This window comes from Protopterus annectens, chromosome 7.part1 (assembly GCF_019279795.1).
Source record: "Protopterus annectens isolate FY-2018-M chromosome 7.part1, PAN1.0, whole genome shotgun sequence".
Taxonomy (NCBI): Eukaryota; Metazoa; Chordata; order Ceratodontiformes; family Protopteridae; genus Protopterus; species Protopterus annectens.
Genome location: NC_056740.1, coordinates 342,415,354 through 342,434,818, shown reverse-complemented (window position 1 = coordinate 342,434,818; position 19,465 = coordinate 342,415,354). Strand labels below are relative to the sequence as shown.

At 39.1% G+C, this 19,465-nt stretch overlaps 1 protein-coding gene across 1 annotated transcript in view; it reads left to right on the top strand.

Annotated features, from left to right (window-relative positions):
* Positions 1 to 19,465, top strand: part of DNAH12 (dynein axonemal heavy chain 12) — a 4,520,724-nt gene that overhangs the window by 3,681,778 nt on the left and 819,481 nt on the right. Inside the window, exon 53 of the mRNA XM_044078497.1 lies at positions 6,454 to 6,668. Coding sequence (XP_043934432.1) covers positions 6,454 to 6,668 — 215 coding nt within the window. The remainder of the gene's footprint in view (positions 1 to 6,453; positions 6,669 to 19,465) is intronic.

Below are 19,465 nucleotides of genomic sequence, written 5' to 3'. Positions count from 1 at the left end.
GCATGAAAGTAGACTTAAGAGTTTGTATGCCTCTGGGTTTGTCCTACTCCCCTTTTCCTTAAAGACAGGTTTAATAAGGGCATGTCTCCAATCTTGAGGAATCTCCCCACATATATATGTCCTAGTGGGTAATCGATATAATGGTACCATAAATTCTTTCTTAAGTGTTCTCAGGTCATCGTTACTAATTCTGTCTCCTCCCTGTGCTTTGTTTGGATCCAATTTGTGCAGTTCTTTTTAAATACAATCTGATTTGATTCCAGTATCTGGGATTACCCGGCTGTCACTAGGACAACTTATCACCCCTTTTGTGGAGCCAAACTGTTTGCATAGTATTTTGTAACTATATCTATACTCTGTTGTGTCTGAGAATAAATTTTAGAATCTGCACACAGTTTATCAATTTGTGTGTCTTTACTCCTTCCACATCTTATGTATCTATAAAAAGGTTCCCTATTATGCTTAATATCTTTATATACATTTTCTTCAAAATTTTCTTGATCTTGTCTCACACCATGCTTAATTTGTTTGTCCGGGTCTATATTGGATGATCGAACTTTCAAAAGTTCAACTGTTATATGGTCGACACCATATGATCGAATTTTTGAAAGTTTGAACGTTCTAATGGAGATCTCCATACAGTGTGGAATAGGAAGAATCCCTTTTTTGCACTGTAGTGCAATCTCGGAGTTGGTATATTTAAAGAGCGGGGAGTGCGGGGGATGCAGGGGGGCTTGCCCCTGCTTAAAATGTTCAGGTAGGTATTTGCGTAGTTTATTTTTTTATTAGATTTTCGAACTTTTAAAAGTTTGATCATATGGTGTCGACCATATGACACTCGAACTTTTGAAAGTTCGATTATCTAATATAGACCCATTTGTCCAGCTTGTTTGTTTAAGTTTTCAAAGTTGTAGTTCGACCTCTCTTCCATTTCTTACATTTTCTCTCTCTCTCACCTTAATCAGATATCTTGTTCTTATGGAAATATACGCCCGTGATGTTGTATGCCTAGATGCTGATGTTAAACATTTTTTTTTGTGTTTTTGCACTTAAACAATTTCTCTTTCAAAACTTTCCACATTCCATCTACAGTTTTTCTAATGAATACCTCACTCCAGTTAGTTTTACATAGTGGCTGTTTTGCTTCTATACAGTTTGTAATTAACCTTCTGTGCATAGGTTTAGATTTCAGTTTGACAGAATTATCTAGCAACAAATTAACCTTTATAGCCCAATGATCACTGCACATCAACAGTGGTAAAACTTGACTTGAAGTTACTGTAATTTCTTTAGGAACATAAACAATATCTAGTATGTTCCATCCCCTGGTAGGTTTTTTACATTTGGAAGCAACTGTTGTTTCTGAATATACGTTGTGAATAATTTACTTACTAAAGTTGAACCAATATTATTCCAGTCTTTTTCTGGTAAATCAAAGTCCCCAGCTAATATTATTCTTCCCTCCTGTGTTTCATACAAGAAATATATGAATTCCTCTAGGTCATCTGCACTTGACTTTGATGATCTGTACACTCAACAATTGTTATATGTTCCAGGGTTGTCTTTATTGTCACAGTCACACAGTCTATAGTACTGGTGTTATCACTGAACATGGAATAATCACAGGTCTCATAACTATCTTGAATCCCTATCATAACATCTCCACCTGAATTTTTGTTAGAATGTCTGTTACAGTAAAAAGATTTATACACTGACAGAACTGGTTTTCAGTCATTTTCTTTAACCATGTTTCACAAATAATAACAACATCAATCTTGTGGGAACGTAGCAAATTTTCCAATTAAAAAAAAACTTTATTATTAATGTTTCAAGCATTAACAACCATCAGAGATACATTAAATGTTATCCGTGAACTGTTCAATTTTCAACCTGGCAAAAAACCTGCCTAGTCTTTGTCAAATATTGCAAAATATCTGCCTCAAAAAGACTCTTCCCTGATCTTGATAAATGCAAGCCATCCTGTCTGAACACATGTGCCCAAAACTAGGCTTGGATTTTCTATCCATTTCCATTTTTTAAAACAGGACATTTTTTTCCATGTAGGTATTTACCCAAAAAATCTTTTCATTCACAGTGGCCTGACTATCCTTTCTATAGGTGATATATGAAAAATACGTCCTAACACCAGTACAAGCTGTACTATCTAAAAGGGTTGTCAGATACCTACTAACAGTCAGAGAATCCTTGCGGATGACATAATTTGTACCGACATAAATAAAAACGGATCCATACTTCCTTACATTAAGGCATTCCAAGGCTTGTCTCACATCTGTTTTTGCTCCTGGCAAACATAACACTATTCAATGTTCATTATCTCTCTGCAAATATAAGTATCTGTTCCTCTAATAATTGAATCTCCTATTACAAGAAGATATTTGCTGGCCAGCTCTGAAGAATCTTCAGCTTCTAATGCAGTAATATCTTCTCTATCGATTGTTATGAATGATAGATCTTCATCACCATTAGTCTTATTAATCCCTCTGTTTTCATTGTGTATTAAATTCTCATCCAGCTGGTATTGTAAATCCACAGCTTCAGCCATGTAGTCAACTTCTGTCTCTCTCTTCGTTTATCTTATAGTAATGTTCTTCAATCCTTCCACGTTCAATTTTGATTTTGTCCTTTTCAGCTGCCCCTTGCCTCTTTTTTCTACCTTCTCTTTTGGAAAAATAATGCCTTTTTCTGTAAACTGAAAGTTTTCTGATGGAAAAATATTATCATTCCCTGTGACCTGTGTGGTCTCTGAATCATGAAGTTGCAGATCTTATCTTCTGCAAATGGGGACAGCCTTGCTGCGATCTTTTTGCCACCCCCTTCAACAGCAAATGCAGCAACTACTTCTCCCTTCTTCCACTTCCAGGTCACACACCCAGAGATGCTCTAGTCCACGATTGGCCTCAGGGGCTTCTTTATGCCTTTCCTCCATTTCCCCTGATATCGAAACTCATACAGAAAGCAATATCATTGGGTTGCAAAATGATCCTCATTGCCCCCTACTGGCCTCGACAGATATGGTTCCCGTTCCTGCACCATTACCTTCTTGATCAACTCTGGACCCGATTCCAGATCTCCTGATTCATCAATCAGGCGGGTTGCATCAATCCCTCCAAACTCTCCTGCTCACAGCTTGGTTGCTCCACTTCCAACCTTAGCCAGGCTTCCCAGCATTTCCCCAGCAGTACGTGAGATTATTGTCTCTTCTCACAAGTCTGCAACCAGGAAAACTTATGCTAGCAAATGGAAACGTTTTTCTTGTTGGGCAGAGGCTAGGAACGTGGATCCCTTTTCAGCCCTAGTCCACGAAATTCTGGAATTCCTAGCACAACTTTTTCATTCCGGGTCTGCTTCTGCTATGATCAGGGTACAATTAGTGGCCATTTCTAACTTTCATGTTGGGTTGTCAAATTCTAACATTATGTCTCATAAGCTCTGTAAAGCTTTTTTGAGAGGGACGAATCTTCTTAGGCCTTCAGTGAGAGATCCCCCTCCTCCTTGGGATCTTAATTTAGTCCTAACTTCCTTAATTCTGCCCCCTTTTGAACCAGCAGCATCCTGCTCCATTAAGTTTCTATCTTGGAAGACACTCTTTCTGGTAGCTATTACTTCAGCCAGATGTGTCTCCGAACTTCAGGCACTATGTGTTCATCCTCCATACTTGGTTTTTCATAAGGACAGGGTTGCTCTGAGGACCACTCCTTCGTTTCTTCCTAAAGTCTGCTCAGAAAATAATTTAAACCAATCTATAGACCTTCCTGTGTTTTTCCCTAATCACACCACAAGGCAGAGTACAAATTATACCAATTGGACGTTCATAGACAATTGCGTTTTTACTTGCACAGAACTAAAGAAATAAGTAAGTCGGGCTAACTATTCCTTTCTTATGCCTTAGGCAAACAAGGCCTACCAGTTTCCAAGGTAACCATGTCTAGACATTTATCAGTTAAGGAACAAAGAGTTACCTATCAAACCGAAAGGTCATTCTACTAGGGCCTTGGCCAGCTCTGTAGGCTTCCAGTCTAGGTTGCCCATGGATTCTATCTGTGCAGCTGCCACGTGGGCAAACCCTCATAGCTTTATTTCTCATTACAAGCTGGATATGGTCTCCAGAAGCAGAGCTGACTTTGGTTCCACTGTTCTGAAGAGTCTGTTCCAATGAGCCACCCAGGATATTAGGTGCTAGGGACGTTGTCACAACCAGCAAGAATGAAGGCGAGATAGACAACTTAACATAAAGAAGTTATGTACCTACTATAACGTTCCATGTTTGTTGTCTTCATCTTGCCTTCTTTCTTGCGTCCCACCCTCCGTCCCCCTGTCCTAGTGGACCGAGAGGAGTTCCTGTTTCACTGGCTGGGTATTCTCTGTTTGTTTTCCTCTACTGACTTAGAGAATATGACAGGTGTAATCAACCTATTTTTTTTGGACTGGTTTATTCTCTTGCTATGTCTGGAGTTAGCTATTTCAAACGAGATCTGAGTAGCTATCACTAGGCATCATGGGATAAGGGGTAGCCTCAAGCCAGTAAACAGCTCTCGAGCTTTTGAAGATGGCCGAGTCAGAGCCGAGGATTGGCTCCGATCCCAACCAGCAAGAAAGAAGGCGAGATGAAGACAACTAACATGGAATGTTATGGTAGGTACATAGCTTCTTTTTACACTGTATGAGATATTTGTGCATTAGCAAATCATTAATTGCATACTTTAAGGAGTTCATGTTCAGCTTTAAATGAGTAAAATGTTGTAAAAGAAAAGAATAATCAAAATCAATCACCACAGATTTCAATGAGAACTTAAATCAACTTCTATGACAAAAAAAAAAATCGCACAAGCATGATACAACTAAATACTAAAGTAAGTAGAGTAAAGTTGTTCTAACCATACAAGTTCTGCAAGTCAGACAAAAGTTCTAATTCCTTTACTTCACACGTGAATGTGCACAGTAGCTTCTGCTCAGTATTGCTCACAGTTGCACTTCATTTTTAAAAGTAAAGATCAATACATCACAAACCAAGGTAGGATTCTTTACATATGCTCTGGATTTTCCTCTCTGCAGTCTGTGTGAATTTATAGCTATCTAGGCCCCTTGGGTGGCTAGAGTTTGCCTGTCTAAAACCTATCTCTTTCTAACAACCAACAGTGAAATTAAAGGTAAAACAACAAAATATGAATCCAAAATAAATCTTGTTAACATGCTACCCCTTCCTACCTTCAAACAGTGTAAAACAGTGATAAATAAAATATAAATGCAAATAAAACTTCTCTTACCTGTCAACTCCACAGTAACTCACAAACCAAGGTAGGATTGTTTAGATATGCACATTTACCGTACACTATTAATTGGAAACACAGTCTAGGGATAGGAAAGGTTTTCAACCAGCCATGTTGCAGGGAGTCTTGCAGCTGTCCACCTTCCTGGGCAACCAAGTACTGCTTGGAATTGTACCCAAATACTATGATTTGCTTTCACATTTTTCATTACCACAGAAAGCAGCGCTGAATAAGGTACTTACTATAAAAGTGGGTAGGTCACTGTATCAGCACAGCTTCCCGCCCTCCTTCCCTCTTGTTAAAAATTGATATAGTTACTGTTAAGTACTACACCATGAAGGAAAATAAAAAATGATTAAAATCATTGCATATTATGAAGGTCTAGCATGAAGGTCTAGCACTATGGCAAATGCTTTCCTTCAAAAGACTAATAGTTGTTATAATCTTATAATATTGCAAGTATATTTTAGTTTCATGGTTTTGTTAGCACAGATTGACCTCTGTGCTAAAACTTGCGTCCCAAAAGCACACTTCTTGGCAAGGTAACCTAGATCAAAGACTCAAACAGAGCATTGGACAAAGCAGTACATGTGAGAGAGTCTTTCATATTATGAATTAGCACGTTTGAAGCATGAGACATGTACTGGATTTCACATGACGAATGCAGCTGGATCTCTGGAAAACAGAAGGCACTTAAGTCCAAATGCTATGATTTTTGGTAGTCACCTGTCCTTGAAGACCTACTGGGTATAAGTATATTACTTAGCTGAGCTTTAATGTGATGCTGAGGAATTTATTTATTATTAAATGAGGAAGTTGTTTCCATTCATTAGTCATTCTCTGTTATCTCCATTCAGGAATTGCATGATTATGAACAATCTGTGTTTTAGCATATCTGGGTTTTAGTGAAATAGGCTAAAGTAGTGAAGAATGCTCTCATTGCTCTGTGATTTTCCTTATTAGCATCATGTTGTCATATGAGGAATGAAATCCATGATAAAAACAAACTAAATCCTTAAATAAATGCATACTATATTTCTCAGACAAATGCTGCCTATCATTTGCAGTAGTAGTCTAACCTTCATATCTTCTTAGAGAATTTCAGGCTAAGATTTGATGTGATTTTCATGAAATTTTACACTTACCTAAGTTGTTTTCATTTCAGGCCTTTGATGATTGATCCACAAGGCCAAGCAAACAAGTGGGTTAAAAATTCGGAAAAGGAGAAAAACTTGAGTGTGATCAAATTAACTGATGGAGACTATATGAGGACACTGGAGAATTGCATTCAGTTTGGTACCCCACTACTACTGGAAAATGTGGGGGAGGAGCTTGACCCTTCCCTTGAACCTCTGCTTCTCAAACAAACATTTAAACAAGGTAAACTAAAAATATTGCAGTAGGAATGACTGAAAATTGATGCATCATCTAAGTATGTAATGAGCATACTATTTCACACACACACACACACACACACACACACACACACACACACACACACACACACACGCGCGCACACATACATATGTATATATATATGTGTGTGTGTGTGTGTATGGATTCACTTCAGAAGCTCGAAATACTGAAATCTCGAATTTCAGTATCTCGAGCCCAAGAAGTTGAATCCACAAAACAAAGAAAACTGAAAACCACGAAATTCAAAACCTCGAATACTGGAGTTTTACTACATACACACACACACCATCCACCACACAAATACACAATCACTCTACTACATGAAAGCAGGGGGGCAAGCCCCCCTGCATCCCCCCCTACTTAAATATTCTCACTCTGAGGTTGCACTACATACAAACACACAGAAAACACCACCACACAAGCTACTTTCTCTTCGCACACACACATCACAGCAACAGAGCACACTGACAAACACCACAGCCCCTACCCAAACCCCTTAACACACACACACACACACACACACACACACACACACACACACACATACACTTACCTGAATACATGGCCATAGCGGAACTTTAGAAGTGCGAAATTCAAAACCTCCGGTATTCGAGGTTTTGAATTTCGTGCTTCTAAACATTCGCTATTATGTGGATTTGGCTTCTTGGGCTCAAAATACACCCGTGTGTATATACGTATACAGATACATACATGTTTCCTTGGGCTGCTTACTTCGGTTGCTCATATCACATTATCCTGTGACACAGTTGTTCAAGTGCACTAGTTCAATGTGGCAGCTGTTTACTTCCCCTAGAATTCCCTTAGAAGTGATATTGTAAGGCTGAAAATGTACTGTATGTAAATGGGAAGACCTCCTAGCTTCTAAGACAAGATACAAGACATATTTTTTTTCCTTGCCAGTGATCACTCTTTCTCTGAGATAGTGCAACCTCGGAAAGAGACTAATAAAGTAAGCAGATATGGGAGCAAAGCTCCCCACATGACTTACCCCCTACACTAAGACTTTTTTTAATGTGTGTCATTTACTTGAAACATGACAGAATTGAGTACACATGTTGTAAGCATATGTGTGTACTCAATCTATCGGTCAAGACCTGTTGTTGCTGAGCAGCTGTGATTCGGTCTTGGATGTTTTGAGTAGTGTGTGTGTGTGTGTGTGTGTGTTAGTGCTTTGAAAACCAAGCGATTTGATTGGATAATGCATGTGTAAAATGTGTAAAGTTCACATCTAAAAAAGATATGAAATGGCATTTTAACAAAAATAAAAAGCTATGCCATTTCATTACATGTTTATTTGTTCACTGAACAGATATGCATACCTGGACTTGTAAGGTAGTCACGTTATAGCAGATTATCTGTGTGCCAATATCTGTTTATTTGTTCAACGAATACCTCAACAGGTTTTATTGCTTACATATGTATGTGTATGTGTGCATGCATGCATGCATATGCTTAGACACGTATTTATTTATTGCATTTAATTAAACATAGTATTTTAAAAGAAAGCAATTATAAACTAAAAACCTTGTATTTGTGCATCAGGATGGTGAAAACATTTATTGTAACTGTAGAAATTAGACTATTCTCCTAAACTGACGTGCTGTTGGGTGCTGATTACCACATTGAGCTCACTCAGAATGCTTATTTTCACAGTCTGTTAAAAGTAAGCCATTGTTTTTATCCCCATACTTTTGTCCCCTGCTGTTGTCCCACCATTAAGGTCCTACTTCTTCCTGGATGGTAGCTTTCTCTTGCAAATTAGATCCAAGTGTACAGATTGGTTCTTCTAGAATTATGCTCATGGAACCAAGCATGGCAGGCACTTGGAGTCTTTTTTAAAAAGGACTTCATATTGTTTTGTTCATGTTTGGTAAGTCATCCATAAGGAATGAGTTTTGTTGGCCTGTCTTAAGAAAGCTTTTTTTGTGGAGCTTATTGGTAGACCAGTGAATTAATTTAGGTCCCTGTCTAAGGCATGCCTCTCCTGCACAATTAGCTGAAGCAGAGCACTTGAAATGCACTCATGTTGTTCCCCTGCATTGGCTTTCATTGAACAGTCAGTCAGATTTATGAGTGGGCACATTTCCTATTAGTAGACATATTTGATCTTAGAAATTCAACACTCAAGACCCTAGAACATTGTTCTTATAGTCTGTCTGGCAGAAGACAGCTTTGCCAATGTATTCTTGCTTGGTAGTTTAATCGGCAGAAGAATAACTTTTTTGTGTCTTGTTGCTAAAAATAACTATCTGATGTTAATCTTCATTCATTCATGATGAATGAGTATCAGTTCCATCCCCGGAACCAACTCAGCCATTATAACAAGCTCCCACCATCCAAAAAACTCTCGAGCTAAGCTTACCCATAGTGCCCCTCTCCCCAGATCTCATTTTCTGCTTAGATTGTCAAGACATGTCAGGCCAGCTCTCCAGCTAAGTGGTTTAGAATTTCTATTACTTTTTGATAATATTTCTTCTGCCTTTGGGTTTTTCTCCTTCTAGTTCTTCTATTAATAGTTGTTGATATTTTGCTTACCCTTTCTGTCTGCTTGACTGGCTTTTTTGGTTTCATTACCAATTTTTTGGTATTTCTTCATACCATTGCTGGTACAGGCCCCTCCCTTACCTCTGTGGTAGCTATTTATACCATCGCTGGTATCCCTCTCCTTTCTTTTCCCTTTACCCGGTGCGTACTCTTTATGACCATCATTGGTAATTAAAAAAAAAAAATTCAGTCTTTCTTTCCACGACTGTGTGTGTTTGCTCATGTGTGTGTGTGTCTCTTTTTTTGTCTCTACAACTATTCTGACTGGATTTTTCCCTTACTGCTGTTTCTTTTTGTGGTGTATTGAATTGTGATAATTGCTGATAAGAAGGGGATGACAGGCTTCAAGCAATGTGATAAGTGTGGGAGGAAAATGCCTAATTATGTCGGACATTTATCCTGTGTTTATTGCCTTGGTGTCCCACATTTGAACATTCAACCCCCATGCGAACTATGTAAGGGCTTTAGTGCCTGCACATTGGCTGAAAGAAAAAATTGGTTGATCTTAAAGGGTCTCTTGAAGACCCCTTTCTTGGCGGCTTTATCTGAGGTGGAGATCTCAACCCCTCCTAAAAAGGAACCTAAGAAGAGGAGTCAGTCTGTACCATCCTCTCCTCATACTAGTGAATCTAAATCTGCTAAGTCCCACATGGAATAGAAATCAAAACAACCGAAACTGACTTCTGCACTCATCTTGGCACTGGAACCTAAAACTCCGTCCATGGTGCTGTCCTCAGCTACGGAACCAATTATGTCTTCAACACCTATAGTACTAACCACTTCTACAGTACCAACCACTTCTACAGTACCACAGCCCCTCTCGGCACCAAAAATAGTCTCCCCAATACAGGTCACATCACTACTCCCCTCCAACACAACCTTCTGGTCCTAAGACCATGATGCCGAAGGGTGAAACTTTGGCTCGGACCCAATATTCCCCGACTGTAGACCCATTTCATGGGCAACAATTGAGCCTTGTGGATCAGCTCCTGGCAGCCAGAGGAATTCCTACTCCTAAATCCTCCCTCCCACCTGGAGCTGAGGAATTTTCTCCACCGACTCCAACATAAATTCCTCCTTCAACCTCCCCGCAGGTATTGGGAGCCCTCGATGCCAACACCTATCCTAGTTCCAGCTACTTTGGTTCCATTGGTAGAGCTTACCATGATTCTGGAGCCTACCCTATGGTCCTCAACTCAGTTGGAGCTGACCCACCCTTGAGGTCATGACTGGTCTGTTGGCACCGTGACCCCCTAGTACGGCACCTATTTTTTCTATGGCGCCGTCTATGGTTCCACTTGCTTTGTAGCTCTGAGTCCTCTCACGGTTCCTTCCTTGGGAGTGAGCTCATCTGAGTGAGGTGTGACCCCGGTTCCAAGGTTGTCTTTCTCTGTTCATGGCTCCCATCCCTCTTCAGACAGGCTAGCTTTCCAGGTGATGGAGTAGCCACTTGCCTCAGCAGGCTCACAGCTGGCTCCTTCGGCACCGGAATGCCACATATACATGTCGTCTGGACTGCAGCTGACACATTCCACTACCCCGGGACATCGAGCATGGGAACCTCAAGATACCCTACCATAGGGCACCCTCTCTTAGGAGTCCTCTTCAGAAGTCCCTGCTGAGGAGCCACCCCATAAGAGATCATGCAAGAGGAAGCATGTGGATTCCCCTGAAGAATCCCTGACCGAAGATGCAGACTACGATGAGGGGGAAGGGGCCCCACAGTTGCCCCCTGAGGATGTCTCCTTTGGGGATATATTAGAAATCTTAAAGCAGTGGGGAGGCTGTAAACCCACCAACCCTTCCTCTGAGGAGTCTGTATTCTTGCAGGCTTTCTGTGCTTGACCCTCAACTTCCCGGGTGACCCTGCCTGCAGATGATTTAGTTCAGCTCATTGTGCAGCCTGCCTGGAAGAGTCCTGACACTGTTAAGCCTATTCCCTGGAGACTGGAGAAAATTCTGTCCCCTCCAGAGGATCACCCTCATTGGTCCAAAGGCTTGGCAGTAGATGCCATGGTGGTGGCGGTGGCCTCTATTAAAGAACTCGCTGAGGAGAGTCCTGCTGTCCATCCTCCAAACAGAAAGTCTCTGATGATGGACAGACTAGAGAAGTGGGTATATGCTTCATCAACCTTTGCCATTCGCTCTTTGAATTAATTGGCACACTTTACCCATCTCCTGCGGGACCTGATCATGGAACTCTTGGGAACCCTAGCAGGAGCAGTATCTGATGAGGTATATAACAAAGTTGCCTAACAGCTTGCCACCCTGGAATCCATATCTAATTCATCCATGCAGTTGATTTCTCATATGACTGAAAGGGTGTCTAGAGCAGCGATTGCAGGTGTTGTCATGAGACGTCATGTTTGGATGCGCTTATGTGACTTTGTGGACCTTTTTAAGTCTTCCTTTGCAAACGCTCCCATTAACGCTTCCACTGTTTTTGGCTCAAATGTGAAAGACATATTGGCCAGGTGTGAAAATGATGGCAAGACCCTGTCTGCCATGGGTGTGTGTTTTTCCACTCTCCAACAGTCCTACTCTAGGAGTCAGAGAAGTAGAAAGATGTGGTACAGGAAATCACAGGGTCCTTTCCGCGACACATGTGGTGAGTTTTCCCCTAGGGGCAGAGGGGGGAAAATCATCAGGAAGACCCCCCCCCGAGGCAGAGGGGGTCGGTCTAATCAGGGATCTAGAGATTCTTTCTCTGGGCAGCCCTATAAGTGCTCCTAAAGAGCGGCTCAATTGCTTGTCTCTGGAAGCAGTTGGGAGATGATTTTCTCTGCACCACTCTGTCTGGTATTCCATAACAACAGATTATTGGGTGCAGACGATAATTACCAGAGGTTATCTCATCCCTTTTGATTTTTACCCGAGGCCACAAAGGCAAATCCCCAACATTCCACCCAGTCAACAGGATGCAGCAGCACAGGAAAAAGTGTCATTCAAACAGTCCCACCAGACCAGATAGAATCTGTTTTTTAGTCAAGGTTCTTTTTAGTGCCAAAAAAGACAGGGGACTGGAGGCCAATTTTGGACCTGAGCATCCTAAACAAGTTCATCAGACAGACAAAACTCCAGATGGTCATGGTTCAGTCTATCCTTCCATTACTGGAGAAAGACAATTGGATGTGCTTGTTAAATCTCCAGGATGCATATTATCACATAAAAATGGACAAACACTCCCGGAGATTTCTCCACTTCTGGCTGGGAGCCAATCACTACCAAGTTCAAGCACTGACCTTTGGACTCTCCACAGCTCCCAGAGTGTTCACCAAGTGTATGGCAGTGGTAACAACTCACTTGAGACTGCAAGGATTCCGGGTGTTTTTGTATTTAGATGATTGGCTCCTTACCACCCGTACCAAGCATCTGCTGCTTCTAGCCTTGCATTACACCCCACACCTAGCAGGATCTCAATAAATGAAGAAAAGTCCAAACTGGTACCTACTCAAAGTCTAGAATTCATAGGAGCTACTTTCGACACTCAGTCTTGCCTTGTCACCCTCCCGCTTCACAGGGTCCAAAGACTACGATCTCAACTCCATGTGATATTCTGTCAGGACAAGGTCTCAGCTCATGCAGTCCTTCAACTAGTAGGATCAATAGCAGCGACGATTACTATTATTCCTCTAGCAAGACTACAAGAGACTCCTATAATGGCTTCTAGCATCACAATGGTCCCCTTTAACTCATCCTACGTCCTTTCCGATCCACATAACAAACCGCTGCAAACAAGACTTAAATTGGTGGATGAAGCCAGAAAAGGAACTATGGAGTCACCCCTTATCACCCTCCCAACCCAAGGCCATAGTGACCACAGGCACATCCTTGATGAGGTGGGGGGGGGGAGATTTCCAGGAAAAGACAGTCCAAGGCTCTTGGTCTTTTGTAGAGGTCAACCTGCATATCAGTTTAGCAATGCTTCTGGCATTGCAAGCATTTCAGTCTGTCCTCCCATCAGGGACAGTTGCTATCCAGTTGGACAACATGACCATAGTCTGGTATATCAACAAACAGGGGGGAACCAAATCCTACCCATTGAGTTGAGAAGCGATGAGAGTTTGGCAATGGGTGATATCTTCCAATTGCTTTCTGATAGCAACGCACATTTCCAGATTTCCAGTGTGATTGCAGACAAGCTGAGCAGATGCATTCTCCTGCCTCATGAGTGTTTCCTCAATCCTACTGTAGCAGCAAAGATCTTTAGCTACTGGGGCCAGCCCTGCTGTGATTTATTCACATCCCCAGCCAACCACAAATGCAACAGCTTCTTTGCCCTAATCCCCCCTTGGGGAATCCCTGAGGGACACTCTAATACAAGATTGGCCTACGGGACTTCTTTATCCCTTTCCTCCTCTTCCTCTGATTCTGTAATTTCTAAAGAAGGCTCTTTGTTTGAGAAGCAGAGTAATCCTCATTGCACTCTATTGACCCTGACAAGTTTGGTTTCCCTTCCTTTGGCCTTACCTGGTCCACTGACTGTGGATTCTGGATCCAACTCCAGAATTACTGTCGCACCCGCAAGGGTTGATCCACCCAAACATATTTAGTCTCAGTCTGACAACTTGGTTCTTCCACTTCCAGTAATTGCCAGGCAGAATAATCTAGCCTCCCTTGTATGAAACATTCTTCTAGCTTCCCATAAACCATCCACCAGGAAACTTTATCTCAGCAAGTGGAAAAGATTCATAATCTAGTCTCAAGTGAAAGGACTAGACCCCTTTTCGGTTTTTGAAAGGACTAGACCCCTTTTCGGCTTTGGTTAGCTCCGTATTGGTCTATTTATCGACTCTCCTCCATTTAGGAGCAGCAGCTTCAACTATTCAAGTCCACCTGGTGGCTATCTCAAACTTCTACAGTGGTTTCAAAACACCAGCGCAATTATTAACTTGTGGTGTCTCATAATTGCGCTGGTGTTTTGGAACTTCTACAGTGGTTTCCAGGACTCCTCTATGACATCTCACCATCTCTGTAAGACGTTTTTGAAAGGGGTCACACATATTAGACCAACCTTCAAGGAACCAATTGAACCTTGCAATTTGACACTAGCTCTACAAACCTTGACTCATCACCCCCTTTGAGCCTGCTTACACTTGCAATATGAAGTTTTTATCTTTTAAAACATTATTCTTGGTAGCAATTACCTCAGCAAGGCGAATATCAGAACTACAAGCTTTGTGCGTAAAACACTCTTATATGGTTTTCCATAAAGAGAGAGTATCACTTGGACTAACCCCTCCTTCTTACCCAAAGTTATTTTGAGTTTGAGTTTTAATCAATCAGTTGACCTGCCAGTCTTCTTCCCCAATTTTTCTAATAAAGGAGAATATTGTCTACATTTGTTGGATGTACATAGACAATTACGTTTCTACTTGGACAGGACTAAATCACTATGAAAATCTGACCAATTATTCTTATCTTTCTCAAGACCAAAATTAGGAAAACTTGTTTCTAAAGTAACTTTAGCTAAATGGCTTAGAGATTGTGTTGCCTTTGCCTACCAACAAAACAAGGTCCATGTAACAACTAAGACCAAAGCGCACTCAACCAGACAAGTTGCTACTTCTGTTGCTTTCTGTTCAGGAGCTTCCATGGATGACATTTTTGCAGCAGCTACATGGGCTACTCCTCATACATTTATCAGTCATTACAAATTGGACTTGGTCTCCAGGGGGAGAGCATCCTTTGGCTCAATGGTGCTCAGGAATATCCTTCCATAGGGCCTCCCAGCGAATCAAGTAGCTAGGGACTCTGTCCCATTCATCATGAATGAATGAAGATTAACAACATCAGATAAATAAGCTGTGTTCTTACCATAACATTCCAGCTGTGTTGATCTTCATTCATTCATGACATTCCCACCCTCCTGCCCTCTCCGAAAGGCTCTTGGAGGGTTGGATTTGGTCCTAGCTTCATGATAGGGGATTTGCTCAGACAAAGCCTCTGCTTTCCTTTCTTATGGGAAAACTTGATCTGAGGAGCTAAAGAGAGGGGCACTATGAGTAAGCTTAGCTCAAGAGTTTTTTGGCTGGCGTGAGCTTGTTATAATGGCCGAGTCGGTTCCGAGGACGGAACTGATACCCATTCATCACGAATGAATGAAGATCAAAAACACAGATGGAATGTTATGATAAGAACATAACTTCTTTTTTCCAGATGTTAGCTTCAGGGGAAAACTGATCAATTTAAAGAGTACAAGTCTTTAAAAACAGTTTTGAAGTATTTATGTTTATATTTTAATCAGATTATTATCAAATGCATGTGCGTGTTGTTTTACAGAAAAAAATATTTCTGTGGATTTAATATTCATGCTTTGCATAAAGAGTATCTATCCTATCTTAATAAATTTAGTATGACTTTTATAAAGTATACATTATAATCGGAATCTTTCTTTTTTATTTCACATTCTGTAATATTTGTAGATGAAGGTAATGTACACATGATTTGTCTTTTCTGCTTTATGATTTTCTTTCTGGTTTGATTTTTCCCAATGTGCAATTTCTTTTTTTTTTTTTGTGAAATAGTCATGCCTGCATCTATGATACAATGGATATATTAAAGCATATGTTACAGTAGCATATGTGGTAGTACTTTATGTTTATTTAAGTAAGCTGCATTGTGTAGTAATGTGTTTTTACTGCAAATTTTTCTCTCTCTCTCTCTATATATAGATATGTACATATATATATATATATATATATATATATATATATATATATATACACATATTTTTTTTCATTTTGACTGACTGCCACACCAAAGTAGCTGCTCTCACAGTGAACTGTTACGTACTTGTATGTTTAGAGACAGCAAGCCCTACTTTTATTGTTAAACATGAAATGTTTAATAATTATCTGACACATGTATGTGCTATCTTGCCTTCAGCTGCACCAGCATATTCCTTTGCTACAGTTGCATTCTTTAGCAATACAGTAGACAAAACCTGTCCTATACCTGATGTTTTTCCAATAGGACGTTAAGGTCAAGGCTCAGGTTTTATGCTCATCACAACCAGTTCTCATTACTTGAGTCAGTTTTCAGTGTAAAAAAAAACCTCACCAAGGCAGACAAACAAATAGGAGTTCAAAATACACAGCAAAAAAAAAAAAAACACAACAAAGAAAGCTAAGAACTTCAAGCTACCAGTTTAATACGACAATAATATAAGCAATAGCAGTAGCAAAGGTTTCAAGACAAGACCTTTTTCAGTGCAAAAACTCATTCAAGAAAAAATAGTAATTTAAATAGACAAGTCATGGAATAAACATACAGCCAAACAACAGCCCCTATTTAAAATCTAGTTATAAATTAATCAGTTAGCTAAGCTAAAGATTCAAAGCAGGAATAATACAGACATTAGCATTTAGACTGGCTTGGTATCAGCTTTGCAAATGAGTACTTCACTTATATTCAACTACTTCACTTTTCAAGTGCAGTGTCACCACCCCTTAAATTAGGAAGTATCTTGCTTATAACTATAAAGAGAAAAAAGCGATCATTTCATATTTCTAATATATGTTTAGCTAAGACATTAATGCCAGCATTTCTATGAATGTCAGATAGATGTTCTGAAATTCTTTCCTTGAGCTTCCTGTTACTTTTATCTACATAGAAACAAAATTACATGTGGCCAAACAGTCAAAATCAAATTGTTTTCTAGTTATTGGATGTATAAGCATACTGTATCTACTTAGCAAATTAAAAAATATGACCGTTATGACATGGAGCAGTACATGTTGTATTAACATGTATTGTCTTCACATTACTATGTAAATCTTTATAACAGTGTATAACAGTGTTCTTGCTTAAAATTCTCTGATCTCTTGTACCCAATATTTGAGTATCTCCTATAAAACACTTTATCTGAGGTATACAACAAAGTATTGTCCAATTTTTCTTTGTTAGATGTGTTTAACATTCCTTGTTTATTCTTTATATTCATATGACTAGTGTTATCTGAATAAATGGCTTAGCACATGTGCATTTATTTAATATTCTGGCCTCGTTAAGCTCAAAAATATCAGTCTCATTCCCTATGTCAGTAAATTTTTTAGACATCAACAATATCGCTTGAACACAATTTTCCAGTTTTGTACACAAGTGACTAGCCCTTAAAAAATTGTACTTTTACCATACCATTAAATGTAAGATGCATTTTTTGTTTAGATATCTGTGTTAATATTCCCATTATCTAGAAAAATATATTAATCTAAGTCTAAATGTTTATTATTATTAGCAGAATATTGCATGTTAAAACTTAAATCAACCGTGTTACCTAAATAGGTAACAAATTATACAAGTGCTTCTACACCACCTTTCCACATTAAATATATAATTCACAAGCTTATAAAATTACAGATCTCAGGGTTAAATATGTGTTTTTCTTCCTATGCAGAGAGAGCACCATTAGCATAAATATTCTCTACTGGTGAGCCCATAAAAAAACCTGATGGCTGATTGCATAAAATATCATTAAAGTGAAAAAAAAACATTATTATGAAAAACATCATCCAAAAGCACACACAATGTTTTAGTCTTACGTACCACTATATTGCTAAAAGCACCAGTATGATCTCTAACTGATTGCATTCTATAATTATTGGGTATAACAGTAAATAAAGAATTAACACCCAAAGTAATAAATATAACATTTTCTACACATACTCCTTTCTGTCACCATCAACTGATATAAAACATCATTAGTGTCCTTAATGTAATTTTTAATTTTATTCAAATAAGGTCTATAGTGAAATGGGTTTACTTTTCAGTGTCAAAGATCACAATGCCAGCTCCCATGTTGATAAGAATTGACAGACTTATTTGAATAGAAATATGGATAAGGGTTTGAGTTTGATGGTTGGTACCATCTTTGCCAATCTTAAGGCTTTTGATCTGGTTGATGATTAACTAAAGCTGACTGGGTTTTGCAGAGGTTCTCATTGCCTAGTTTAATATCTGTCTGGGTTCAAGCTATATAATCCTTCAGCACTGACATTTTGACTTATTTACGTACCTAGCTTATTTAGCCTTATTTATTAGTAACCTTATAAGTAACTCTGTATGGATGATCCGATTCTTCTTAAAGTTGGAATTTCAGCTGCTTTGGTGCAACCCCCTCCCCCATCTGTTTTATTGGAAAAATGATTTCTATGTTTTGATGTTCCTGTGCAATATGAATGTGTTCTTCCTTAATAATTTATTTTGATTTGATGAAAGATTAATTTTAATCTAAATATTTCTTTTCATTCATTTCACATACAATAATTAATACAGATGAAGGTAATGTATATATGGTTTTCTTTTCTATGTTTTTGGGCTGATTTGACATTTTACCATGTGTGATCTTTTTTGTTTTCATTTACTTTTTCAAAGTTCATTTTGAGTCAACTTCGTATCTGTCATACAATGTGAATACAGAAAAAATGTGTTACAGTAGCACATTTACATAACTGTAGTCCTTTCTACTTCTTTAAACAGTGTGCATTATGTATGAGAACATGTTAAAGCAAATTTTAGTGTAAATTCATTGAGAGTGATTGTCAGACAAAATAATTGCTGTGGTACTGTGATAACTCCTCTCAGAATATGTTAGTTTATGCAATTATTTATTTGTTTGTTATCTGGGTAGGTAGACTGGTTGTTTGCTCTGTCGTGTTATATATTAATTCCTTCTACAGCTTTTCCTCTCCTCCCTCCATTCTTAACATTCCAATGTTTTTCTTCTTTTTCTAGTTGTCTGTTGTATTTCTTTATCTTTCTATTCTATTTCATTCTTCCCCGATTTAAATTTTACTTGAGAAGTAAATGTAGAGTTAAGTGTATAGTTATACTCTATTGTTGCATCTGATTGTTTTAATAACACAACACACAAAAACAAACTATGTGGACCACCAGGCTGAGAGGAGAAAAACCTTATTATGACTACAGGTACTGCGAATGTGGTTTTTCATTTGTCTAGTGTTAATCTTTCTGATATGCAGGTTCAAGTACTTAGCAAAGGGTTGAACTATGTACCAGCGGCCAGTAACAGCTATACAGATTTAATTTTAGATTATAAGTTGTTTGCTAGGAACCTGCAACTGCAGAAGCTTTTTGGAGATACAAGTGATTTTAGAACACATTTTAGTAATTTGAAGAAACACAGTTTATTTGTACCGATACCGAATCCAGTTATAGACACTTTTATAAAGAAC